This window comes from Strigops habroptila, chromosome 3 (genome assembly GCF_004027225.2).
Source record: "Strigops habroptila isolate Jane chromosome 3, bStrHab1.2.pri, whole genome shotgun sequence".
Lineage (NCBI taxonomy): Eukaryota > Metazoa > Chordata > Aves > Psittaciformes > Psittacidae > Strigops > Strigops habroptila.
In genome coordinates, this window is record NC_044279.2 from 57,846,528 (window position 1) to 57,873,890 (window position 27,363).

The following is a 27,363-nucleotide window of genomic DNA, read 5'->3' on the forward strand; positions in this document are numbered from 1 at the left end:
TCTCTTTTTGGAAGGAATTTCGTATGCATAAACCAGGCTTCTCTGCACAGGCACTAATACCGTAACTTCTTGGGTACTACTTCTCTCACCCAGTTTTCGCTGTGAATTACAATTGTTGGTAATTCGAGGGAGAATTCGCACATTTCCTCAGAACAGTATCAGCAGAAGATACTCCTGCAGCCGTGTGGTGATGAACCTCTTTGCACCTGGTGTGCTCAGACTGGGACTTGAGCTTTGGCATGAGAGACCCTTGGTAATTGTAGGTATCACAGAATAGTTTGGATCGGAAGGGACCTTCAAAGCTCATCTAGCTCAATGCCCTGCAATGAGCAGAGTCATCTTCAACTAGATCCAGTTGCTCAGAACCACATCCAGCCTGGCCTGGAATGTCTCCAGGGATGGCACATCCACCACCTCTCTGGGCAACCTGTGCCAGTGTTTTACCACCCTCATTGTAAAGAATTTCTTCTTCACATCCAGCCTGAATCTCCTCTTTTAGTTTAAAACCATCACTTCCCGTCCTGTCACAACAGGCCCTGCTAACATCCAGGCAGTTTTTGTCATGCTACAGCCTTCTGCAAGCCTCCATTTGCTCATGACCAGATGTTTGTCAAGGACGTTTTTTCTGACGAAGGGGCAACGCCCAGGCCACAGGGGCTTTAAGATGAAGCCAGCCCCAGTCACCACGGGTGACAGCAAGAGGACTGAGCGGGTTCCAGGTCCCTCCTATCCGCCTGGCAGCACGCCCCTTCCCTTCGGAGCCTGCGCCGGGCCCCCTCCGCACGCTTTGTCCCCCGACTACCGCGGTTCCCAGGCGAGGGGTAAACACACCGCGGCTCTCCCCGCTGCGGACACAAGATGGCGGCCGCTGCGCGTCTCCATGGCAACCGAGCTCTCCCCGCCGCCGCCGCCGCCGCCGCGGAAGTTCCGCCCGCGGCGCGTCGCGGTTGCCAGGGCAGGCGGCGGAAGGGCGGGGCCGGGGCGTGGCGGAGCCGCCGGCCGGGGCGATGGAAGCGGGCGGCGGGCGCAGCTGGGCCTGAGCGGGGGTCGCGGCCGCCCTTCCCGCCGGCAGGTGAGCGCGGGCAGCGGGCTGGGCGTTATCCCTCTCCCACCCCTCCCGCAGACACACGGTGCGGGCTGCAACCGCCCGCCGCTGGGGGGGATGCTCGGCCTTCCTTCCCCACCGCACCCCGGGGCTATGGCGACCCCTCCTCGGAGATGGAGGGGTGAGGTAATCGCCTCGCTCAGGTTCCCCTTGCGGGGCCGCTCTCGGAGGGTCCCTGGGAGGGACGAGAGCAAAGCTAGTCGGAGTCGGCCTGTTCGTGGGGCTGTCGTGACATGTCGCGACATGCCGGTGAAGGCCCGAGTCCAGTGTGGTTCCCTGCGGGAGCATATGGTGTACGCGTGTCTGCTCCTGGGGCGTGTGGTGACTCCGGCCCCCCGGGCTCCTCGTTGCCCACAGCTCAGCCACGCGGCCCGTCCAGGCTTCCTCTCCTTTTTCTCCCTAACACTATGGGAATCGCTGCGGCAGGCCCTCCCGGTCTCCTTTAAAGGAACAACCGCATCAGCAGAACTGGATTTTCCAGTAATAAACTTAATAATGAATCACAATTACGTCTTTTGACTGTTAGAAGCAAATAGAGCTTGCTAGATCAAGTGCTGCAGGCAGCGGCACTGCTGGCTTGTGCTTATTTTTGCAGTGTGAAAAGCTGGTCTGCAGTCAGCATGAGCAGCTTCCGTAGTGGCGGTAGTGACAACCAGGATGCTTTTGGATCTTGCCATCACCTCATGAATTCATGCCAGGGCAAGAGGCCCTCACCTTGGATTAGGCTGCTGCCAAGCTTCCTTATGTTTGCTTGCTGCCCCTGGGACCAGTCTGGGCAGAAAAGGCAGTGTTTTGGGGAAGGCCTGCTGTACCTGTATTATATATTTCTTGTCTCCTGAGTAGGAGGTCTAGTGCTCTGTGAAGGATTTGACTTACTGAACCGTTACCCTACTATATGCAGTAGGCAGGCTGGGGCTGTGTTATACAGCTGCTCTTTGATGGTTTAAGGATTTCAGCTGAGCCGAAGTTTGAACACGTGGTTATCTTGTGCAATCTCATCAGGTTATCTGGCATACCTACTTGCAGATTAGAGGACTTCTGTAGAAAACTAGGTTGTATTAAAACTACAGTATTGAAAATAAGAAAGTTTTTGGTACAACTTTCCTTGTTTGTGGGTTTCAGGAATCCAATTACAGAAAATGAGAAGATTTTATTTACAGTCCAGTTAAACATCATCTGAGATGGTCAAACTGTCTGCATAAACCAAGGACTAATTTTTAGTCTGCTGTTTATTGCTAACCTTTCAATCATCCTGTAGTGTGATGGATCTATAAAGCCTAAAGTTCCCAAATCAGGAGAAGAATGACACTCTTGTAATTTTTCTTTTTATTTGTGGCAGAAGTTATTTTCAATTTTTAGCTTTGGATTAGTTTTTACTCACCTTCCTGTGGGCAAGTCTTCTGTCAAATTGTCTCCGGTTTCTGAAATCAAACTGTGCAGTCTCTGGGAGTTGTATAGCGTAACTAGTCATGGGGCAGTCCCTCCTACCATAAAATCCACTTGCTGGATGAGTACATGCAGTCTTCTAGGGTTCCTAGCTGTAGGATATGTAGTGTATGTTGAAATCTCGTCAGAAAGAATCCCATAGAAGGGATGCTGTGACAGCTGTTGCATCCTAGGGCAGAAATGAGGTTACTGCATTACAAGTGTTGCAAAGCAGCCCTGCCTATGGCAGTCTCTTAGTCTTTGCCAGGTGGCGGCTACGTGCTTCTGCCAAGGCAGAGGCGCGGGTGGCTGCATTTGTCTGATACAGCATTTCTGGAAGAACAAGCCCTGAGGGCGGTTGTAGCTTATGTAGTAGGGATGCTGGAGTGAGACACACTGGAGAAGTAGGGAGACGGATCAAGGAGTTGGGTAAAAGAGAAATGGGTATAGGGTTGGGGCTGGATGTTGGTAAACCTTATGGGGTAGTTTGGAGATGCAGAGGACATGTTTTAAGGCCTTTTGAAAATTTTACATTGTGTTTGGTTAGTGTTATTTAAAGCATTTCCTTTTGAAGGGACAGTTCTATTCCAAGCTGACTAATCCCTGAACTTTTAAAACCACAACAAGCCGGTGTGTGATATTAGTGAGTCAATGATGATGAATCATGCATATTTCAGTGCAAATAAATGGATCCCTTTGTTTCATTTATTTTTGTTTTGGTAGTATCTGGAGGGCCTACAGAAAGATCATGACGTTGTAGAACCAGGTGTTGTAAAAGCACACACAAAAAGACAGACCCTGAGCCTTCATACACTCTTTTTTTTATCTGTCTATTTGAGCTTGATTTCAACTTGTTTTATCAACATGAATAAAAATGTGTGTCTAAAACTCTTTAATATCAAAGTCTAATAGTAAACATTTCTGCCTTGTGGAATTTGGCAATTTAAGTAGTCTAGGAAGGAGAAGGTGGGAGCACTATACAATGGGCTATGCCTCCCAGAAAGAGAGAAATCATAGGACCGTAGCTTGCTGGCAAATGTACATCTCCATATGTAGTCCTGGAAATTGAAGACCCCTTCAATTCCAGCTCAATATCTTAGTTGCAGAAATTGTATTAACTACATTCATTACTTACTTCCATTAATTACACCACTACCTTAGTAAAGGTGATGTGAAGTTTTAATTGGCTTTTAAATGGAAAATTATATGTAGAAGGAACAGTAGGTGGTGTGACATGTGTGTGTATCTGCTGTCTCCCACTCCCTTGCATGGCAGGTTTTGTCCTTGGGAGAGGGGTATGCCGAAGAATCTGCTTTTGGTTTAACGAGATTTTCTGCTGAATTAGCACTTCTCTGCAGTTGATTTCTGTGAAACGTAACTGTGAAGATTCAGTAGGCTGCAATTGTAAAAGTAATTTGTGAAATGAACTGCAGAAAGACTAAGCAGCAGCATTGAAACTGCTTGTGAGAGCTTTAGCAGTTGTTATCATTTGCTCATGAATACATGTTAGCTTCCTTAATAGTTACATATTGATCAGGCCTAGCTCCTGGGAGGCTGGGCTTCACCACTTAGAGACAGGACAGATAAATTGTTATATAGTGTACTGTCCACATCAACTCGATTGTAGGATTTTGGCTCTAGATTGTGTGTGCACAAAGGACGACGTGCTTCAATTCATGCTTCTTTGCCCCCATCTTCATTGGTATTGCATTAATGCACAATTTAAGATGGTATGAAGGTTATCTCATCAAACAGCCCTTGTAAAGGAGAGTGCAAGTGGGTAATGTCTGCTTCTTTCAGAAGGCTTCAGCCTGCACTTCAGAGAGGTGGCAGTTGTGGGTGCTGGGCTTGTGCACACTTCTTCAGTGCATTTGTTCTGCATTCCCACCTTGCTAGGTTTGTCTGTCTTTCTCAAAAAAAAAGGGAAAGGTATACGTGTATACTTTTTTTATATATATTTATATATTACATATATAAGGTGTGTATATATATATAATACAGTGTATCAGAGGATTGACAAAAGTCACTCAAGCCCTCAGAACATGACAGACATTAATAAACTGGAGTGAGTTGAGCAGGGGGTTACCAAGATGGTCAGGGGGCTGAAGCACTTGTCTGGTGAGGAGAAGCTGGGCAACTCTTGTTTCTTCAACCTGGGGAAGAGGTGGCTCTGGGGTCACCTAATTAGCAGCCTGCCTGTACCTGTGAGGAGGTTATAAAAAGGTCAGATCCAGGCTCTTTAGCACGGTAAAGGGTGGGAAGATGAGAGACACCAGGCATAAGCTGCAAGAAGAGAGTTTCAGAATATATGGAACAATACATGTGAAAAAAAACCAACCCACCTTTTCCCCCTGAGGCCAGTCAAGCAGTGAGACAGGATGCCTGGAGAAGCTGTGCTATCTCCGTGTTTGGAGGTTTTCAGAATGTGGCTGGGTAAAGCTCTGAGCAACCTGGTTTGACCTCAGAGCTAATCCTGCATTGGGCAGGAGGCTAGGCAAGAGACCTCCTGAAGTCCCTTCCAGACAATCCTGCAGTCCTAACATGAAAGGCTGGACATGTGAGAGATCTAATGTAGAAAGTGACACCTAGATGTCGTGAGTTGAAATGCAGCTTATAAGCACTGTTGTAACAACCTTAAATTTGCGGAAATCCTGCTGTCAGGGCTTTAATCATAGAATGGTTTGAGTTGGAAGGGACCTTAAAGATCATCTAGTTCCAACCCTCCTGCCTTGGGCAGGCACACCTTCCACTAGACCACATTGCTCAAAGCCCCATCCAGCCTGGCCTTGAAATAAACCCTGCTTGCAATGCAGCCTTTTCCAAACAAGTCTGGCAGTCTCCAGCATTTCACCTCTATTTCACTGGCCACATTTCCCACCTTTCAGCCCGTTGGCCTGGGGAGGCGCCTTTTCCTGAGCAGAGCAGGCAGGCAGGCAGGGTCCCCAGTGCCCACCCGTGGCCCTGCTAATGATATCAACTTATCCATATTCTCTCTCCCCACTAGAGTTTTCTTTCTTTCTACAGTTACGAAGTGATCCATGTGAGCTCTCCTACTTCAAAATAAAGCAAAAAGGTATATGTATGTAAGTCTTGGTTAGAAGTCATAGAATCACAGACTGGTTTGGGTTGAAAGGGACCTTAAAGATCACCTAATTCCAACCCCCTGCCATGGGCAGGGACACCTTCCACTAGACCAGGTTGCTCAAAGCCCCAACCTGGCCTTGAAAACTGCGATGGATGGGACAGTCACAGCTTCTCTGGGCAACCTGTGCCAGTGCCTCAGCACCCTCACAGGGAAGAGTTTTTTCCTAATATCTAATGTAAATCTCCCCTCTTTCAGTTTAAAGCCATTACCCCTTGTCCTGTGGCTACATGGCCTTTTAAAAACTCCCTTTCCAGATTTCTTGTAGGCCCCTTTAGGTATGGGAAGACTGTTACAGGGTCTCCCCAGAGCCTTCTCCAGGCTGAACAAGCCCAGCTCTCTCAGCCTGTCTCCATAGCAGAGGTGCTCCAGCCTTCTCATCAACTTTGTGGCCTCCTCTGGACTTGCTTGAGCAGGTCCATGTCCCTCCTGTCTTGGGGGCCCAAGAGCTATCTGTGCTCTGTGCTTGGTTCTGTAAACATTACCCAGTAAGTGTACAACAGTGATTTCTGGCATTAGTGTATTTAAGGGGAGACGTGAGTTGCACGCCCATTCAGGAAAGGTGGATTGGCTGGGGAGTGTGAAAGGTCCTTGTAACTAGTGTCCTTGTTTGCAGTTGTCCAGTTCACAAATGCAGGGTTTCAGTCCTGTTATTTTCCTTGATTTTTAATTTAATTGACTACTTCTATCTTATGGTAAAGTGCTTTCTAGATGCCACTTTGGAGGTTTTCAAAACATGGCTGGATAAAGCTCTGAGCAACCTGGTCTGACCTTTCTAGATGCTACTTTTCATCCACTTTGACCTTTCTGGTTTGTGTTCTCCCCTGTTTTCAACTTCACATCTTTAAACTTTTCTTTACTAATAGGTTGATTCTGCTTTAGGATAATGGCAGGAAAAGTAAAGTGGGTAACTGACATAGAAAAATCTGTTCTAATAAACAACTTTGAAAAAAGAGGCTGGATTCAGGTGGCAGAAAATGAAGACTGGAATTTTTATTGGTAAGTACATTAAAAATACAATTTCTAATTTTGTGAAGCATTTTAATATCTTATGTTAATGTCATTAATAATATAACAAAATGCATGTTGAAAAGTGAAAGATACAGAAACTATAATTTACTGCAGTGCTCCTACGAGTGTAACATTGTTTCTGTAATTTCTTAGGCTATTGCTGGTCTTCTGTTCAGATTTGCATTGGTAGACTCCTGTATCTATGCAGGCCTGCTAAAGTCATCGGCGTTCCTCTGGGTAGAAAGTCCCATCTACATGGATCCATTCCCATGCTACTCATCTCATGTATCTTTGCAGTTTGCCAAAAGTTTAGTCAGGGAGTGGAAGGTCAGTGACCTAGCAAGATATTGATCACTTCTGGGAATGCCAGTTGTGAAAAGCCCAGGGAAAAGGCTGTGCTTAGTGGTTTTTGAACTGTGATACCTGATTTTATTTGATTTTGAGATTTTTTTTATGCAGTAAGCAGAATTTTTCCTTTGCTGTTGGAGGGGATTAGTGGCCTGAGGGGAATCTTTGAATGTATCGTTTCCCAAAATTTTCTGGCAGTGCATCATAAACAAAATAATCCAGGAGTACACAGTTCCAATATATGATTAAATATTCTTTTATCCATGTAACGGAGGCTTGTCCTGTTACCAGAGTCCAGGCTCCTGTAATAAAGGCCTTGAGAACTGTACTTCTTCATGATAATGATTTATATAAAGACTAATTATTCAACCTTTCAATAGGGAGAGTGAATGTGAAATTAAATCAGAATAATGGTGAAAGGAGGAGAGTAAGGAATCTAGCGTCTTATTTGGCATTTGTGTAATATAAGACCATGAAATGCTGTCCTAGAATGCAGTAATCTATTAATTGGCAGAAACAGTACGCTGTACGTAAACCAAACAATTGATATTGTCCCTTTCAAATATGACAGAATGGCAGTTTGTGCTGCCAAGTGTACCCTTTGTGAACCACTTATTCAAATGGGCAGGAATCTAGTAATCTGCTCATGCTTTTGGAATGTGATTGGGAGGGAGTGGTGGAACAGGGCACTCATGGAAACTGTTGTGTGACTGGTTGTTTTGTTTTGTTTATTCTTCCTGAAATGATAACGTAGCAGATTGATAGCATTCAAGAAATATTCTGAAATTTCCAATATGAGACATGCAATAAAAATTTTCTTGTATCTATAGTCCCACTCTTATCTTCTGTGGAAAATGAAGTAGATAACTGATTTGATGGCATTGTCACTGCAGCCCCTGATCTGGTGTTTACAGGTGGTTTTAGCAAGATCTCTGAATCGCTGCTTTCAATTCATATGCTTGACAATCTGAATAGCAAGGTAGTCAGTAGGAGGTTGTTTTTGTGGCTTTTTTTAAGAGGAAAACTGAGTTTCCTGGAAGAGAAGTAACAGATTTAGAAAGTTGCTTCTGTAGTGCCCGGGTGTGCGTTGGCCATTTTTGGGTCCTTCTGGGGCTTAACCTGATATCAACAAGCCAGAGTCCAGTAGGGCCAAGTTGTCATCTTCCTTTCCTCTCTTTTTGTGCCAATTTTAATAGTAGTAGAGGGATCAATAAAACCTCTGGCAGGATTTTTCCAGTAGAAGTTCAGCACATGTTGCTTTGTCACTGCAGCAAGGTATTAGAGTATAAAGAGAAATGAGAGAGAAAAGTTGAAGTGTACATAACAAAAAAAACCCAAAACAAACAAAAAAATCAACTTTGTCTTCCTGAATTGTGTTTCTTGGGTAATGGGTTTAAACTTAAACAGGGGAAGTTCACGTTAGATAAAAGGAAGAAATTCTTTACTGTGAGGCACTGGAACAGGTTGCCCAAAGAAGTGGTAAATGCTCCATCCCTGGTGGTGTTCAAGGCCAGGTTGGACAGAGCCTTGGGCGACATGGTCTAGGGTGAGGTGTCCCTGCCCATGGCAGGGGGGTTGGAGCTAGATGATCTTAAGGTCCTTTCCAACCCTTACTATTCTATGATTCTGTGAAGTCATTTGGCATCTGTCTTTGCTTTCAGGATGAGCGTACAAACAATCAGAAATGTGTTCAGTGTGGAAACTGGTTACCGCCTCTCCGATGACCAGATTGTCAATCATTTCCCAAACCACTATGAACTAACCAGAAAAGATTTGATGGTAAAGAATATCAAGCGATACAGGAAAGAACTTGAGAAAGAAGGAAGTCCTCTTGCAGAAAAGGATGAAAATGGGAAATACATTTATTTGGGTATGTGGTTCTCATTATCAGCATTAATCTTTTTTCCTGTGTAGTCAATAACCTGGAATTGAGCTAGCTTTTCTGTGCCTAAAGCACCGAACCTCTGAAGTGTTAGAACATTAAAATGACTATCTTGAAATGCTCTGTCCCAGTCAATGAATAAAGTGCACTTTGTCCTGAAATTGTTTGCTGTATTCTGCAAACTTTACAGATTTTTCTGTGTATCTTCTCCTCCTTTTCCCTCCTCTCAAGTCTGAATTAGAGCAGAAGGAAGCAGAGAATAGGTAAAATGATAAAACAGTAGTAGCGAATATTTCATAAGAACTACTGTATTTTCAAAGCTTTTCACAAACTTTCCTTTGAAGGAAAATAGCTAATATTTTACAAATTGAGAGGAATAGAGGGGATGCCACTTGCTCAGGATCTTTGTAGAAATTAGAGAAAAAGTACGAATAAAAGACTGAACATTTCTGGTTTCCTGTTGTATTACCAGAGCACTAAGGCCCAATTCCTCCATTGTGTACTTGCTAGTATTCAGCAGCACTCAAAGAGGAGCACAAATCCAGCTTGTGTGCATGGAAGTTGTATTAGACTTTGTTTTGTTGGTAGTAAGATCCTTAAAGAAGGCTGAATTTAACAGTGCAGCATTAGCTGAAGCAACATTGGTTGAAGCAATAATGAAATTACTATTTGTAAGTGTAAGGGTACAGAAACAGATTTGTAACTAGGCTTTCTGTGGTTGGGGGGAGTCTAGGGGAGGGGCGGATTGGTTGAGTTTTTGTTGATTTTGCTTTATTTTAAATAATTTTGAAGAGGGAAAATTTTGAGATTAAGGTACTCTGCAGTAAGATCAGTGGTGAAACCAAAGAGCTCTGGAACTTCATATGAGACGGGGCTGGAGTTTAATTTGAAAGTGAGAAAACATTACCTGATTATCTTATACTGGAGCAAAAACTAAAATAAACTTTTGAAGAGAGACTCTGAACAGAACAGGACGAACAAACTCTTCAGAGGAGAAATTTGAGGGAAGTTGGGAAACAAGTAATGACTGCTAGGAAATAAAACTAAACAAACAAAAACCAAACCAGCAATAGATCGGGAATGAGGAGAGTGAAGTTGTTTTGGAGGTCAGAAAGCACTCGAGTGAAACAGAAATGGGGATACATTGAGCTGATTTACATCCTGGGAAAGTGAAAGGAAAGCGCTGTTCATCCCTGAAAAAGAGCAGCAGTTCTGTGTGCATGGAAGTGAAGATAATCTGACAGCAAAAAGCAACAAATGCTTTTCTTTAGATTTCAGTAAATGTGGTGATACTGATTGTGGGAGCAAGTAAGTGACTAATGGGAGTTACATGGAAATAAAAATTGCCTCATCGAAAGGGGAAGCAACATCAGCATTCATGTGTTTGGTGCACAGAGGATGATAAGGTGGTTAGCGGAATGGTAGAAGTTGACATAGGAAATTGAAAAAGTTTGATGAAGTTGGAATGTTATATACTACTCTAATTTCACAGCATATAAACAGAAGAAGAAAATTAATTCATGTGAATTAAAATCTATTTAGCTGAAGTTAGCAACAATATTTTGCAATTGGTGGTTTCAGTAAAAACCTAAACCTAGAATTTCTATGACAGAAAAGGCAACATAAGTCTTAATGAAGGTGGATTGTGCCAGACTGGAAAACTGAAAATACAGAAATTATGGGGTTTTTTTAGTCTCTATGTGTCAATAGCCTTATGAGACACAGTGTCCTTAATTGTGCACCTTATGTGGGGTTTTTTTTCCTTCACTCAGATTTTGTTCCTGTTACTTTTATGCTTCCGGCCGATTATAATCTCTTTGTAGAAGAATTCAGAAAAAATCCCTCCAGCACTTGGATTATGAAACCTTGTGGCAAAGCTCAAGGAAAAGGAATATTTCTGATCAATAAACTCTCCCAAATTAAAAAATGGTCTCGAGATAGCAAAACATCTTCGTAAGTTCTTAAAACCTAAACACTTTACTGTACTTTCTATAATCAGGTGAACCACATCGACATGCTAGTTGTGTGATGCATGGGAAAAGTATTCCATTACTATTGCTTTGTCATTATATAGTTAGTTTTGCATTTAATCTCAGTCGTTATCTGACTTCCTCCTTCAAGCAGGTTTTAGTACGATTTGTTTTGGTATGAGGAGGTACAAAGCACTGTTCAATTAACTATTCTTTATAAAAATGCTTTCAGTGTTGTTGGGGAAAAGATTGCACAAAAATAAATTGTTCTGCTTCATGGTATTAAATAGCAGGAAACAAGAGAAAAATCTTTCCCTAAGCAATTTCAGTAATTTTTAAATACCTATTAAATAACTTTTTAAATTAGTACAGAGTGCATTTGTATGAAATACATTATCCATTTGGAGCACAAAAAAGTTGGTGATCTACTTCCAAATGGATGAAACAGGTCAGCAATCTATGTATTTCTCTGACTAGTAAAGGTTTTGTTCACACAACTAATGTTGATTTTTTTCCCGTTATAAAGTGACTGGTTGACTATCACTCAAGTCTTTCCCCTCCCTTTTGACTTGGAATCTGAAGAATGTCACAATCTGAAAGTTATCTTAGCTTTTCACAGTGGTTTGCCAAGGCACACCAAGCATAAATACAGATGTTCTGTAAGACCTTGACTAATGAAGGTAATGTACTACGTACTCTTTGCTTGTCTGAACCATGCCAAGCTCTAAATGCTCTCCAAGGAAAAGACTGGCTTGTAGAGCTGCATTCTGCATGGCTCAGTCAGCTACCCTGTTAACTTCAAAACTCAGTTTAAATGGTTAATTGATCTTGGTCGTCTGCATAGTATTTTTAATGTTTTTTGGTGTATATAATATCTGATGCCAAGTGTATATTATTAACCACTACAACTTTATGCATTGTACATGCAAAAGATGCAAGATTTCAGCCAATATACAGACTACTAAAGAAGAAAAAGACTTAGCAGATCGTATCATTGCAATTGTCACATTCTGAAACATGATTTGTGTTTTTCAGGTTTGTATCTCAGTCTTCCAAAGAAGCCTATGTGATTTCTCTCTATATCAACAATCCATTACTTATTGGTGGAAAGAAATTTGATCTTCGTCTATATGTTTTAGTATCTACGTATCGTCCACTGAGATGTTACATGTAAGATTGTATGTATTTGTATTTTGTTTTGAGAGAACATTTAATGTAGTCAAAATAAGGTTGTGCTTGTTGCACAAAGAAGTTTAATATGCACAGTATCCTAGGATGCTCTTTGCCTGATTTCTTGTTGGGGTTTAACACATTTTAATGACTTCTTGCATTTAAGGTATAAACTTGGATTTTGCCGGTTTTGCACAGTAAAATACACACCAAGTACAAGTGAACTGGATAACATGTTTGTACATCTTACAAATGTTGCCATTCAGAAACATGGGGTAAGTGTACTTAGTTCTTAGGTGCTCTTTTGTAGCAAGATTATTTTTCTTAAATTGTCTCAAAAGCTTCGAATAAAAAGGTTTTATTTGTCATATTCTTCATCATCTTGCAATTAAAATACTTCAACTTGAACTTCTAAATAAATAAATCTTGGAAGACTGCAGATAGAAAGTATGCAAGATAATGAGTTGCAGCCCTGTAATAGGCTGGGATATCTTCAGTATTGACTTGCACTAGTTGAAAGCAGGGGTTTTCTTCCAAGTCTCCTGCCATTTAAATGCTAATATGCTCATTTAGGAATTGATTCTGCGAGCAGTGGAATTAATGAAGCCTGGTTCCTGTAGATTTGTATTTTATAATAGCACTTTAATATCGCCTTCCTGATCTCCCCTTCCCACTCTCTCTCTCCCATGAAGTCATTCAGCTTTCCTATTTCCAGCACTTACTCATCACAATACTTTCCAGCTTCTTCCTATGTTTTCCCTGCTCTGCCCTCCCCCCCCACTTCATTTTCTGGTTAAGAAAGGGAATGTGCAGTTGGGAGCTTGGAGATGGATGTTTGCTGCCTGGCTAGCTGGTGGCTTCCTCTTGAATGGGCAAAGATGGAGTTCTGCCTGCAGGACAGTTCTGTCGTGTAATTTGCCATTGACGTTCATAAAACACGTGGAAACCTGATAGCTTTGACAGCACTTCCTTATGTCACAATAGGCTGAAATTCACCCGTGGGGGGAAAGGCCAGTGGGTCAGGGGGGACATGCACAGATGGGCATACACTGTCACTGCCCAAGCCTTGTTTCTTCAAGGAATCCAGTTGATGATGATGACTGTCCCTTTTGCATTTTTAGCGGATGTCCATGATTTATAGACCATGCCTCTGTTACAGTAATTAAAACTATGCTGTCGCACTTCCTAATTTCATAGTTTTTAGTTTAAGAGTATGGAAAATAAATGTGTATGTACATACATACATGCGTACACTTATGCATATATATTCATGTGTGCATACACAAACACTCATAAGATACATTTAATGTATCTTAAATTGCAACCTTGCTAAATGTGCTGTGTCTATTATTGTTCTGTAAGATGTGCAGCATAACACGATTGCTTTTATCGGGACATTCTGTAGAATCATAGAATCAACTCAAGTCCAAACTTTACCCCAGGACTGCCGAGTCCACCACTAAACCATGTCACTAAGGGCCTCATCTACATGTTTTTTGAACACTTCCAGGGACAGGTCACTTGGGGTGGTAGTTATAAACCAGAGTAAGTGTCAAAATGTGGCATTTTTCAGTACTACAAACATTGTCTTGCTCAGGTGCTGATTTGTGAAGTGCTTCAAACACATTATGGTTCTGACAGGGCACACTGAGAATTAGTTGTGGTGAAAGCAGATCCCATACAACTTAGAGCATAAATCATGGTGCTGTTTGCAGTAGTAGTGAAGAGGTGAGGCATGTGATATGTTGCCTATCCCTATTGTTACACGTCCTTGCATCTTCTCTACCAGTTAAAGAATGGTCTTCAAGATTTCTCCCAAATAAAAGTAGAGGTGAAAGGAGTGGTGAGGTCACCTGAAGAAGAGACAACAGAAATGGGTATAGAAGTAGCAGCTTAAAAATATAGAGTCATTACTAGAATATTTGAAAAACTATATGATTTCTGAACCACTAGTATCTGTTGAGTTTTGTAGAAAGAAGTGAGAGAAGTTTAATGTAAAGCCACTCTATCCTTTCAATGTTCCCCTGTGTTTTAAACTTGTCTAACTCTGGAGGCACTTAGGCTGTACAGTTTTAGAAGAAGAATCTAATTTGAACTGTCAAGTAATTTATCAAAATCATTATGTGGTCTAGAAAAACTCTTTATGTTCTAGCTGTTAGCCTCTACTCTAAACCCTACGTGAACCATAGAGTTCCAGTGTGTTTGTACCCTCCTAAGTAATGGGAAAACATCCCTAATTTGAAAAATGTACAAGTCAATACTGGGAGAGGGAAACTGTAAAATGCAGGAAGGAGGGTAAGTCACTATACCCATTATGATGTTTGTACTGGAAAATACAGTTCTAGGTTATTATTCACTGCATGTGCAATGCAAGCAAAACAACAGTAATTCTGCATAATTATTTTCAGTTAGTGATCTTCTGCATAGCCTGCAATACTCTAATATTTTTAATTAAACAGCTGTGATTGTGTAAGGCTTTACTCAGTTGCAATCTGTTTTGATTTGAGTACTTGTTCTGCAATGCAAAGAAGGTTCAAACTTTGATCTCTGGAATCTGGTCTCAAGACATTTGTCCATGCAGCAAGTCCTGAGAACCATGTTTGAGGTCTTTATCTGTACAGTAGAGTTTTCCAAATGTACTAAGGGGGGAGCTGTAGAAAAGCCTAAAAATAGATAGAGGTTTCTCTGACCTCATCTTAGAGGACCACAGATTTTGCTCCTCTGAGAACTGTTTTCTGCATTGTGTTTTATAATTTAGCAGGCATACAATCATTAATCGTTACAAATGCTCTGAGGAGAACCTTTTTAAAGCATTTATCCTGAGAATTATACAAGGGCTGAATGCATGACTTTCCATCAGTAAGAACACTCTCAGTTTGTCCTTGTCTTTCCATTTAAGGCGAATGTAATGCAGAGCATTGATAGCCTCTGAAAAGACAAATATAAAGCTCCTTTTCCCCCTGTTCTGTTTCAGTAGCACTTAGTGGTTTTTTCTGTATCAAAATACTGAATTACTTGAAAAGTTAACCTTTAAAAATAATTCAGGTCATTTTACAGTCTTGAATGTAACTGGTGTTGGTAGCACCATTAAGATGATACCGTGTTTACCTTTGAGGAAACAGATAAGTCACATTTTAAATGAATAAACAGAGATAAGCACTTTCAAGTGCTCCATTTTAAAACAGCTTACTTCAGTGAAATTTAGCTATTGCTCACTTAATTATTTCTCCCTTATCTCAGAGGAGGAAAAAGTGCAATTCTTTCCTTTCACATTTTAAAACTTATATTTCCTAATCATAAACTATGTTTTACTATAAAGCTGTCAAAGTACTGGTTGGTTTCTTTCTTCGAAGAAAGATTTATTACTTGATTTGCAATGTGTGATATAAACATATACAGCTATAGTAAAACCAGTTGTTTATATAGAGGGCAGTTCAAAGTAAAGCTGAAGTCTTCATAAAGCTGTAGAGTAAAAATAACTGGCTGAGTTTGTTTTTAGAGCAATACTTGTATGTAAGTGTAAGCGGGCTTTTTGTGTGCATGAAACAAAACTGCAGAACGACTTCAAAATCTTAAGACTGAACTAACTCCTTTACTCTTCAGGATGATTACAATCATATCCATGGAGGCAAGTGGACAGTGAGCAACTTACGCCTGTATCTGGAGAGCACCCGTGGAAAGGAAGTCACAAACAAATTATTTGATGAAATTCACTGGATAATTGTGCAGTCACTGAAGGCTGTTGCGGTGAGTACTGCTCCTGGAATGCTGCCAGCAACAGCATTACGGCTGCAGGCTTCTCACAACCATGAAAGTGAGTTTGCCATCAAAACCCCTGAAATCTTTTTCCTGCTATTTGAGTGACGGTGTCGATGCTGATTTCTGCAATTGTTATCTCTTGACTTTGCTGAGTGGACTTGAATTTTGGGTGAGTGGGTGAGCTGTCTGTGCATACTGAAGAAGTGAATGAATCTCTTCCTTGAGGGCTCTGTGAACTATTTAATATGACTTGATACTGCCCTTGTGAATAGTATTAAGCTCTGCCAAGGCACGTGACGTCATTTCAGCAATAACAAATGTGTCAAAGAAAAAATAGCTCTGGAGGACAATTTGTCAAAGCAAACGTAAGGCTTTTAGTTCAGCAGAGTTGCATAACTTACTTTCACCTCACGAGTCACATAGTTATCATGAACACTTACTTAAAAAAAAAAAAGTAGCAACCAATCCTCTGCTTAAGTGACTTTCTAGTGTTTGGGTAATGTCCCGTGATTACCGTAGAGAGCAGGTATCGCTCTGTGGGTCAGCTGGGGTAACTGAAGAGCTCGCCAGTGTCAAGGACTGTCCTGTTCCCAAGTGCATGGTCCTGTCATCTCTTTTGGGTTGGTCCTGGCACCATCTTGAGCTGAATCAGCTCACTTGCCCAACTGACAATTGCTATATTGCTTTATTGATGGGTTAGTACTGTGCCAAGCTGAATCGCCTCACTGAAGGACCGGCTGAACACCAGAATCAGCACCCCTCAGAAAGAGGGGCAGGTTGTGAAGCTAGGATCAGTGGGAGGTGGGAGGCATGGTTCAACTCACCTCTGCTATGTAATCATACTTGAAACCAGATGTGAGAAGAAAAGGGATTTAATCCAAATGTTAGAAGCTTAAAAGAGAAAAGGAAAAGCTGCTGAGAATTATAGAGCGTGAAATATTTTGCTCCTCTGTCTTTCTGACAATGGCAGATGTAATGAGAGATGCTGGTTCCTCCTGTCCCTTTCACTCCCTGAGGAATGGAAAAACTTTCATTATTAGCCTAGGGGAAAACATCTCACTAACCTGTTACAAAGGTTTCTTTAAAAGATCTAATGAGATCTGCGTAGAAGAAAAGTCTTACCATGCACACCACAAATGGTTAGCAGATGCTGGAAAACTACTGATTCTCTAGAGGATGTGCATCCAAGCACAACTTGGTCCTTGGTCTCTCTTGACTTTCAGGATCATAGCTGACTCGAGCTAATTACAGTTTTTAAATGTATTTGGTAATTGTTCGACCTCAAATTCTACTCTGCATGGTTATATTAGCAGAGTAAAAGAAATGTCTTTGAATAAGTCTCCTTTTTCTGAAGTTTAAATAATTCACAGTTATGCAAAGCCGTGTTATGTAAATGTTAAAACTTCCTGATGCATGTCTCCTGATGCACGCAGGCTTTAAATATTGTTATTACTTTCGCAAAATATGCAAACATATTTTCTTTGCAAACAAAAAAAGAAACAAACGTTTCTTTTCATAACATAATGGAAAATTAATATAAGTTAGTACTTGGCATTAATGCAATCATTAATATTGAAATATTTACTTACAGCTTGGAAAACAAGAGGCAATCCTAAACTTACTAGTTAGCAAGCTTGCATTAGAGTAAAAACACTGAAAACTTGTAGAAGATTCATAATGTAGTCACAGTGATTGTAGTGATTTCTAGCAAACAGAGTATGCAATCAGGTTATGTACTGAACTGTTGATTTTAATACATATTGATGTCTTTTTCTCTTTTTTTAGCCTGTAATGAATAATGATAAACACTGCTTTGAGTGTTATGGATATGACATTATCATTGATGACAAGCTTAAACCATGGCTAATTGAGGTAAAGTTACATAAAATACAGGGAAAAAACTTCCTTCTCATTTCACAAAGTAAAACTAGGTAGATTTCAATGTAGTCTTTCCTCTTTTGAAACAATGTCTTTTGTTCCTCAGGTAAGTGGATTAAGAAAAATGTTGGAAAGTAAAACAGACCATGTGATGACCGAGCTTGCATGTGCTTTTGTTTCCTGTTTGTTTGGTGTTTCTATTTGTGGATTTCTGTTTTGTCTTTGAAATCCAGTATATCCATGCAATTGGAATTCAGAGGCAGTCTGAATGGTAGCAGCCCTATTAGATACTGTATCAGTAGCTGGAAAATCGGCATTGTCAAACTTAAGTTTCAAATTCTGTTATGACCTTAATGTTGCAGATTGTGAGGAAGGAAAAGGGGCAAAAAACGGGTAATTGAGATATTTGGAAGGGGTTCTCCCCCACATAAATTTCTCTTTAACGTATTGACTTTGGATCTGTGTTCAACATAAATTTTTTCCAGCTCTCTTCCTTCTCAATCTAATTGAAAGTGAAAGTTCAAATGTAAATGGACGTTATTAAAAAAAAAAAAGTTTGTTGTTCTGATACCACTTCTTCATAATAAATGTGGAACATAAAAGATATGTAAAATGAATCCCAGTTTTAATTAGTACAAGATGCAATGTAGTGCTTTGAATGGAGAGCATGTATATGTTTCTCCAGCTCACAAGTTAACAGGGGAGAACTTGGATTAGGAACATAAATAAAAGCTGCTTACCTAGAAGAAACCCACAGGTTCCTGTGTAGAACAGCTGTTGGAGTGAACCAGGCAAACTGTAAGCACTGAAATCTATCCTTGTAAGCTTAGAAAATTAAACAAAAATCCATGTGTCGTCTGATTCACCTCGGTGCATCTAGTCTCAACAAAAATCTCCAGGCTGACACTGCAGACATTTAGTGGTGTGGGGCTTTTTTTTTTAAGTAAAAAGAAAAATGCCCAGTGGGGGATTCCTTCCAGTGTCTGAGGAACTGAAAGATGTGCTTTGAGACGCTGAGTCTTAATTTCCCAAATAGTACGTGTAGTCGTCACACGTGCTGTTTGGAGAACTATGTACCATGCAAAAAATTGATGCTGACTGGTTTTTCTTTTCCTTTTGTAGGTTAATGCTTCCCCTTCTCTTACTTCCAGTACCGCTAATGACCGCATCTTGAAGTATAATCTTATTAATGACACACTGAACATTGCTGTGCCTAATGGGGAAATTCCAGACTGTAAATGGAATAAATCTCCACCAAAAGAAGTTCTTGGCAATTATGAAGTCTTGTAAGTTTTATCAGTGTTCTGTGTAAATGCAAATGTTTTCCAGTCACCTCACTTTTTTAATGTATAATGTAGACCATAGAGATAAGGTGAACTTCATTCTGTTGTGAAAAAATGGGCACAAAGTACCACTTTGGTTTTTTGGAGCTGCAGTAGCCAATGTTGGAGGTGGGAGGGCATTAAAGCAGAGCTGCCTCGCCTCTTCTCCAAAGGGAATGTTACTTTTCTACACCTTCTGAGCTTTCAGCAGCTAGATTTGAGGGATAGAGGCTAAAACAGTGTTTGTCTTCTACACATGTAGGACTTCAGTTGTATTGAGTGTAATATATAGATGGTAGTTAAATTGATATAATAGCTATTTGATACAATTTTTCTCTCACTCCATAGAAAAGATGCCTCTTGACTCCTGTAATTCATGGATGTAATAGTAGTGAGTTGTCAGGTTTGAGTGTTGTTTTTTTTTTTTAATTCCCTAATCTGGATTACAAAAACAGAAATTAAGGAGACAGATCTTTATGTTGGACTGTTTGAAGGATTTGTCTAGGATTGATTGGTCTTATGCAGAGGAACACTGATTTAAATACCATGTTTTTGATAGTTTCTCATATTTTTGAGAAAATATTCAGATAGTTTCTCTAGCATTAGTGGTACAGTTGTTCAGTATGTCAGGAATGTGTTATGTACAGTGATCCACTACTTTATGCTGATCTTAAATGCTCTTTTTCTATTCTAGTAAAGACAGTTAAATGCAAGTGTTGTCTGAATTATGACTTAAGTTTGAATGAATATTTTATACATGGTAGCTGTGAATACCTAAACAATAGTGTGATTAAGTATATGTTATGACTCTTCAGCAAAATATTGTAGTATTATCTTTTGATAATTATAATTATGCATCTATAGCCAATTTCTGCTTGGAATTTGTGTGGCAGCTGAGAGGTAAGTATATATTGAGGTTATCTGAGGCCATAATGGACTTAGGTATTTAAGAACTACATGTCACTATGGTTAAGTGTTACAAAATGCATGTCCTCAAATACATTTAAATTAAGCACAGTTGTTTGTTCACCTCATTTTTTCCCTACTTGCTCTCTGATGCAACAGTGGAGTCTTTTAACGTGGCAGCTAACAATCCTGTTTGAAGCAATAGCTTAAGACTTTATTAAACTGCCAGCAGTCTGATGTTCTGGCCTAACCACAGACTTGTGCAGTGAGGAGAAATACAGAAGTACATGGGAAGTTTCACAAGTATAAAATTTCACAAACTCAGGAGTTTAACCAAAGCTGACAGATGTTTTGTTTCTTTCAAAAAGTAGCTGAAGATAGTTCAGTTGATCCATATTGTAACATCATATGGTAGTATATTTCCTCGAATAATAGCTGCATATGTAGAATACAAGTTGTGTGTAGAACAGCTTGTTTTAAATTTCAGTGCTAGATATTAAACAAAATCAAATATAGAGGACCTACTCTTGTTTGTGTGGTGAATAACAGGACAAGGCATTGAAGGGGTTATCTTATTTTCAGATATGACGAAGAGATGGCACAAAGTGATGGTCCCGATCGTGACTTGCGAAGTCGTCCTGGGCAATCCACTGGAGTAAAAGGAAATCGTGCGAGAGATTCAGGAAAGCCTGTACTGACCACCTGGAAGTGATAACAGGAGAAACAGCTGCACTCTTGGTAGGAAGGCATCAGGAACAAAAATGCAGGTTTTGAACAGATTCCTCTACTTTGCTACCTTGCATATGGGAAATATTAAAAGAGGACAATATAGCTGTTGAAAAGAAGTGAAACAGACAATGTAAAAGCAGGAACTGTACTAGACATACACTGACTTAATGATTATTCCAATAATTATATATATATAGTGTGTATGTATATATGATTATTTTGTACATATATACTTTGTATATACTAATATTCTCCCAGTAATGATTAAGAACTTTATAAATATGACAACTCAAAACGTGCGTTCTGAAAGAAACCCCTTGCTGTTCTGAATATAATTTATTTCCTCTGTAGCCTATCCCTAGCTCCCTATAACAAATGAGCTGTGGATTCCGTAAATGAGTGGTGTGGTGAGTGTTAATATTGTCACATGAGGGTTTAGATTCTTGCTAGTAAAAGAGGAGAAACTAGAAAAAATAGCAGTACCTGGACCTGAGGCTATTGTCAGTTAATGCAGCTAATGTTTTATAATTAGTACTGAGAAATTGAAAAGCAATTCTTTATATGCTGAGTTTTTTTGGTTTGGTTTTGAATTGTTTTTTAAATTGCCTTTAAGTGTTTTGAGCTGCTAGCTCTTTAAAGGTAGAAAGTTTCATGGGCAGAGGGAGTGTTTCAAATGGTATGTTGATGCATTATTTGACTAGCCATTAATTTTTATTTCGAGATGATGCATGTCTGTAGAAAACCAGACAGAACAACGACATACTGTAATAAATCTCATTGCTTGAAGCTGATGAGAAATCCTTATTTGCACCAGAATCTCTTTGCGTGTTTGTGCTTGTATGTAAGTACAATATATTTTTTGTGTGAACTATAACAAAAATACTGTTGCACATGGTAAGCTATTGCTGGTAGCTATGATAACGAACGTTGTGATGATTAGCTACCAAAACGTATAGAGCAAAGTTTAAAAATAGGTATTTCAGTCTTCTAACAGCGTAGCATATAAATAAACTAGTTGGGTGTGTGATTGGCTGTTGCTTCCACTTGCATTTCCACCAGTTATTGGGCAGTTATTTATAAATGTCAAGGCGCAGTTCTGGCTGTCTTTGTTCTCCTTCCCCTCCTCACTGTTTTTTGGGTTTGTTTTTGGTTGTTTTTTTTTGTGATGGTGGAGTATTGTGGACAGAAAGATGAAGGAGGCTAAGAGTTGCAGATGTGCATGTAACCATAACAAACTCTAATCTGGATGCCACCAATGCAGCGATACTCAGTTTGCCTGCCACGGCAGGCCACGTGCTTTGCCCTCCTGTGTGGCAGGCCGCTAAAGTTCATACAAAATAAACTTAACCTCTACCAGAAGTTTTGAGTTTCTTGAACACGTAAAACAGACCACCTGCACCACAGAATATGTGGGTCCTTTTCCTGCCTTTGAAGTTCCTCTTAGAATAGGGCAGCTGCTCACAAACTATTGTCTTTGGGACAGTTGGTGCTCATCAGCTCTCAGTCTGAACACCACCCGGCAAGAGCAGTTTGGGCTGGGAAAGGAGGGCAGATGTGGGCTGGGCTGACCAATATCCTTACACATGACCTAGGATTCATCCTGGCAATATAGAAGGAGATGCGTAGACTGAATGAGTCACTCAAAGTATAATCCTCATCGTGATTAATCTTGCATGTTCCATTAAAAGATCCAAAATCCGACTTATTCTCTGGTCATCAGACTTCTCACTGGCCTCTACAGAAGCGTATTCAAGTTGTTTTTTGAAATAAAGCTAAGAAAAGATGATTGCTGCAGGTCTCACAGATTTTGGTTTGGGTTTTGTGTTTGAGTTTTTTTTTTTTTCAGTTCCTAAGTATAAGTCTTGCTTGTATATTTGAACCTTGACAGGTAAGCTGTTGTTAAGTAGATCTGTGGTCAGATATTACCCCAACTGCCTGTTGGGGGTAAGGTAGGAAGTAGTGACAAACTCGGGAACTATGAGACTGTAGGAAGTAGTATTTTGTAGTGGTTATATTTCTTACAAGACAAGCAACACAACAAGGATACTGTGATAGATGGAAAATGGAGCTTTCTCTCACTTCTCTTTAGTAGCTTAGACAAAGGATGTTGTTGTAGACTTGTGCTATTGTAACAGTTATGCTATTAAGGATGGCTACAATAGAATGGTTACTCTTTCCCTTTATCTTCTTTCCCTTTCATGCAGCCTACACTGGTGTGACTATATGGGGAAGAGGTATATTGAAAAACGCAAGATTAGCTTTCTTGGCAGTGACAAACCAACCCAAAAAATCCTGTGAGCAAGCAGGAAGTCTTCCTTTTCTGTGAAGAACTTGAGGCCTCATGTACCTAAGTGAAATGTTCTTGGGAAACTCAAAATTGGGAATGTCTATTGCTATATAATATCTACTTTTTTCTGAGTAAGGCCTGTTGCAAAACACAATGGTTCTCTGAAGGAATTTGAATAAGGAAAGGGTCGTGTTCTGTGTTAGCTGGAATGAGCATTTGTGCATGAAGCAGCTTGTCTGCAGACTCAGGAACAGGAGGATGATGAGGAAACAAAAGCAGTCATAGTTTATAGTTCTGGAGGAGGAGGAGGAGGGTAGTATGTGGATAGCACCCTGTGAGATGCTTGTTTGTACATGGCCTTGAAAGGTAAAGGTGAAAATCTGATAAGGAAGAAGAGAAACTGGAAATGAAGACTTAAATTGTCTGCTCAGGCAATTAAAACTCTTTTCACTTCTGCATCCTTAACTGAATCTATTGCTGTAGTAGGGCAGAACTAACAGTACAAAGTGGTGTACAAACTGATAGCAGCTGGGGGCACGTTCTGCTGTCAGCTGGAACTGAGGTGATTAGGGGGATATGTAAGCCACTTGGGGCGTGCATCTACTATAAGAGTTAAAGCTAAAGGTGGGATGCTAACATGTATGATAAAAGATGTTAAACCTTGTGTGGATGCTCTCATTCAAAGGTAAGGTAGCTCTTTTTGCTGGAGCCTCATTCTCCAAAAGATTAAAACCTGTTTTACCTCTGACTGAGAGGGCTTAAGTGGGCTTAAATCTGAGTGACTGCAAGCAGACAAGCTCTTAGTTCTGAGTAACTAACTGTGGCCCTAGGCCAACCATCTTCTAAATGTATCTAACTCTAATATAAAGTAACTGTTTTGGCTTTCAGTAGAGCAAAATAAATCAGAAATAACAGTTCTCAAAAGTTCTGACTTCAGCTACTGTAGTAACTTGCCAGGCAGAGCTAAAATAAATGTGTATCTCAGTCCTAAAATACTGTTCTTCATATGCTCAAGTGATCACTGGCATAAAGACAGTATTGTATGAAGAATTAAATAGACAAGCTCTGAACAGCTATGGGAATTGTTATAATGACATCAGTATAGAAGGAGCTTATTGCTAGAGTTGAATAGTGGGGCTTGCTTCCTGGGCACTAACCTTTCTCCCTATTAATTCTTTGACATGGAAGGAATTAATAAGATTCTCACAGAATAGCTTCTTTATATGGCTTTAGGAACTTAATTAGTATAAAAGAAACAGTATTATCCCTAAAGCCACTTTGTTGCTGTTGGCTTCACAATAGAACTTCTGCCTAAAATGTCCTTGTCTCCTGATTCACTTCCTGCCATAAACTTAGCAAAACAATAGACATTTCACAGAAGATACGTAGTCCTGCATTTCAGCAGCAGAACATGTCAGGCAGAGCTCATTTATCTGTAGTAAAGGGAGGGCTTTACTCTGTCATTGCAAACTAGCACTGTTTCTGAAGTAGTTGCTTCAGTTTACTTCGGTGGAAAAAAGAGAAAGGAACTTGCATTCCGTTCCTGCTTTATTACAATAGGTCACTCAAGCCTTCAGGTCAGTGGGAAGGACTCCATGCCAGCTGGTGCATAGGTATCAGATGTAACAGCAGTGTCGGTACCTGGTTATGCTAACCTGTAGGGTTCCTTAACAAAAACAAAAAATCCTGGATTCCCCACATAAAATAAATTAAATGTGTATATCTGGGAAAAGCTGACTTTAGCCACAATGTTGTTAAAAATTTGATTATTAAGAGGAAATAGGAACATAAATTATTGTCTTGGAAAAACTGATTGGTTTTACTGAATAGTAGGAAGTTGTTTGTGCTAGGCTGTATTTTTTTCTACTTTTTTAAAGTTGCCATCAAAGCTTAGGCGAGCTTGAAGAAACTCTCCATACTTGAAGCTAGCCTGTAGCCAGAACTTTCCCAGTTGTTACAATGGCATAGAGAGATCTTTACCAGTTACAAAGAGACTTCTGTGCCTTCATCTCAAATTTTGCACCTATTAAAAAGTACAAAAGGTGTTCACATCTGAGATAATCGTAGATGATTGTTGTGAAATAGAAAAGTTTGGACAGGATGAAACACTAATTAAAAACATTAATGTGAAAAACAAGGAGATCATAAAGGATATTTCAGACAAGACCATGTCTTATATGTGAAAAGTTCTTTCCCAGTGAAAGTTGGGCAGTGAAACAGTGAAATTGATTGATCTGAGTGGAATGAAATCTAATATTCTGAACTTCTGCGTCACTGGTTGGCATATATAATCACTAATGGCATTAGATTTGCAATCAAAATATGGCTTAGGATTTAAATTTAGATTTAAAGTGTAAATAAATACATATCTAACAACCAGGCTATCTTAGCTAGAGAGAAACGTTCTGAAGAGAATGCTGAAATGTTATTGCAAGAGTCAATAAAATTCATACTGAGAGAAGCCAAGAGACGGAATTTCTTTACAGAGAAAGAATTAGTGCTTAAAAGGACACATGGAATTTCTGAGGACAGCAGAAGACACAAGAAGCATATTTAAAAATAGATTGCATTAAAAGTAAAAATAACCGTGGGATACTTGTCTAAAATGAGAGGGATTTTTTTTCCCTCCCCAGAAACTTCCTGTCCTGTTCCTAACAGCCTAAATCCAATGCTCACCAACGGGGCTGCACAGGCTGCAGCCTTTCTTCTAAAAAAAAAGATTGAGATAATCTTTCCCAGGATTCTGAATCTGGGAATTCTGAATCTTCACTCACATTCTGAATACAACTGAAAATGTTTAGGGGCCAACTGAATTTTAGTATTTAGGGGAAAAATATCAAAATACTAAAATCAAAATGATGAATATTTTAAAGTATGATTCACTATATCAGTAAATTATTTATGGCATCATAATAGTGTGATCATGCTGGGAGGTTGCATGACTGATGATAGATATTATTAGACCACTAATCTCTTTTAATTCACTACAAGAAAAAATTTAGCATTTGAATATGCATAAAAATAATTTACATTTTGAAATCGAAAAAACAGTACTTTATTAACCACTGAGGTATATTTCCCCAAGCAGTTTTCAAGTGCATATATGTATTTATTCAGTGCATGTAGCCTCAAGCCTGTGTATGTTTATACATACATTAAACTGTGTTACTATAAGTAATGAAGTTAAATTACTGCACCAGCGTGTGTATTAACCCCAATGCAGACAAATTCTGCTTTCATGTATAGAGGTAATTCACAGAAAGATCAATAGCGTTGATCCAAAAAGTAGACTAAGGTGAGTCTAATAATGTTGCTTCCATTGTTTCAAATGGTACACTTGGAAAAAGGGCAAAAACTTTGCAATTAAAAATGTGGTTTTAAAATTCTGATATGTTATTGTCTTATTGCCTTCCAAAGGCATCTAATTATTCTTCATGTAAGTGTAAAAAGCATAGGAAACATCTTGCAAGCAGAAGAGAATATTCAGCAGCTTGAAAACACTATTCCCTAAAGTGGTGCCTCGAGAAACCTCCAAATATTGAATTTGAATGTTCATATAAATCGCTTTTGGTGAATTTTTTTTTTTTTCTTCAATTAATAGTCCTGCCCTTACCTTTTTATCTTTAATTTTATATCTTTCATTTATAAAATCTTTAATTTATCTTTGCATTTATAAAGAGGTTAATAGATTTCATTGCATTTATAAAGATGTTAATAGATTTATAAAGATGTTTAAGTAAAAAGTTGGAAAACACAATTGTTATTTCTCAAGTTGCACTAAAATCTGAATCCAGTTGTTCGGACAAAAATGTTGTGTAAATCACTCATTTCTGGTCACTGTCCATTCCTCTGGAATGCAGAACCAGATCAAGTTCATTCTCCCAAAACAACATCACTGACATGAAAGCTAAATTTGTGGTACCTATATGTATATATTTTTTTAAATATATAGAATAGTAAATATATGTATGTAAATACAGTAAATATGTGTGGAAATATAGTAATAAAATATATACAATGTATATATGCACACATTATAATGTAATATATGTAACGATAAGTAATATGTATATAATGCACGTATAAAATGTCTAAGCAGTACAGAGGTCTAGCTAAGCCCATGCATGGGAATAGCGTATTTGAAGAATAGGGCACTATTTTCCTTGTTAAAAGACTGTCTGATAGCTTTTGCAACCAGACTCAGGGCCTGAGCACACATCTTTTGCTCCATTTACAGTCATTGCCCCAATGGCCTAATATAAGAATATGAGCCGTGGTTTATACAGGAGATAGCATGTATTGGCGCTGTTTATGTGCACGCTGAAGTCATTTTCGGGGCACAAGGTTGTACCCAGTGAACTCTGTGTGGCATAGTTGTGGGGGGTTTTTGTGTCAGTCCACCAGCGGTTGCAGGTTGAACTTCTGTCCT

At 39.7% G+C, this 27,363-nt stretch overlaps 1 protein-coding gene across 16 annotated transcripts; it reads left to right on the forward strand.

The window, feature by feature from the left end:
• The first annotated feature begins 952 nt into the window (after window positions 1–952).
• On the forward strand, window positions 953–26,321 carry TTLL1 (tubulin tyrosine ligase like 1). 16 transcript variants are annotated; one of them, XR_003990628.1, is made up of 12 exons: window positions 953–1,072; window positions 6,539–6,671; window positions 8,693–8,901; window positions 10,686–10,866; window positions 11,919–12,053; window positions 12,220–12,328; window positions 15,657–15,800; window positions 17,598–17,684; window positions 18,813–18,976; window positions 20,501–20,656; window positions 24,812–24,976; window positions 25,568–26,321. XR_003990628.1 is itself a non-coding variant. In XM_030480142.1 (11 exons), the coding sequence occupies exons 2-10, from the start codon at window positions 6,559–6,561 to the stop codon at window positions 20,628–20,630; spliced, it is 1,272 nt and encodes a 423-aa protein (XP_030336002.1). In that variant the 5' UTR covers window positions 953–1,072; window positions 6,539–6,558; the 3' UTR covers window positions 20,631–20,656; window positions 25,568–26,321. The 16 variants fall into 16 exon arrangements, 15 of the variants coding, with proteins under 15 accessions (XP_030336002.1, XP_030336000.1, XP_030335990.1 ...); XM_030480142.1 differs by lacking the exon at window positions 24,812–24,976; XM_030480140.1 differs by lacking the exon at window positions 25,568–26,321 and having other exon boundaries at window positions 24,812–25,507.
• The last annotated feature ends 1,042 nt before the right edge of the window (window positions 26,322–27,363 follow it).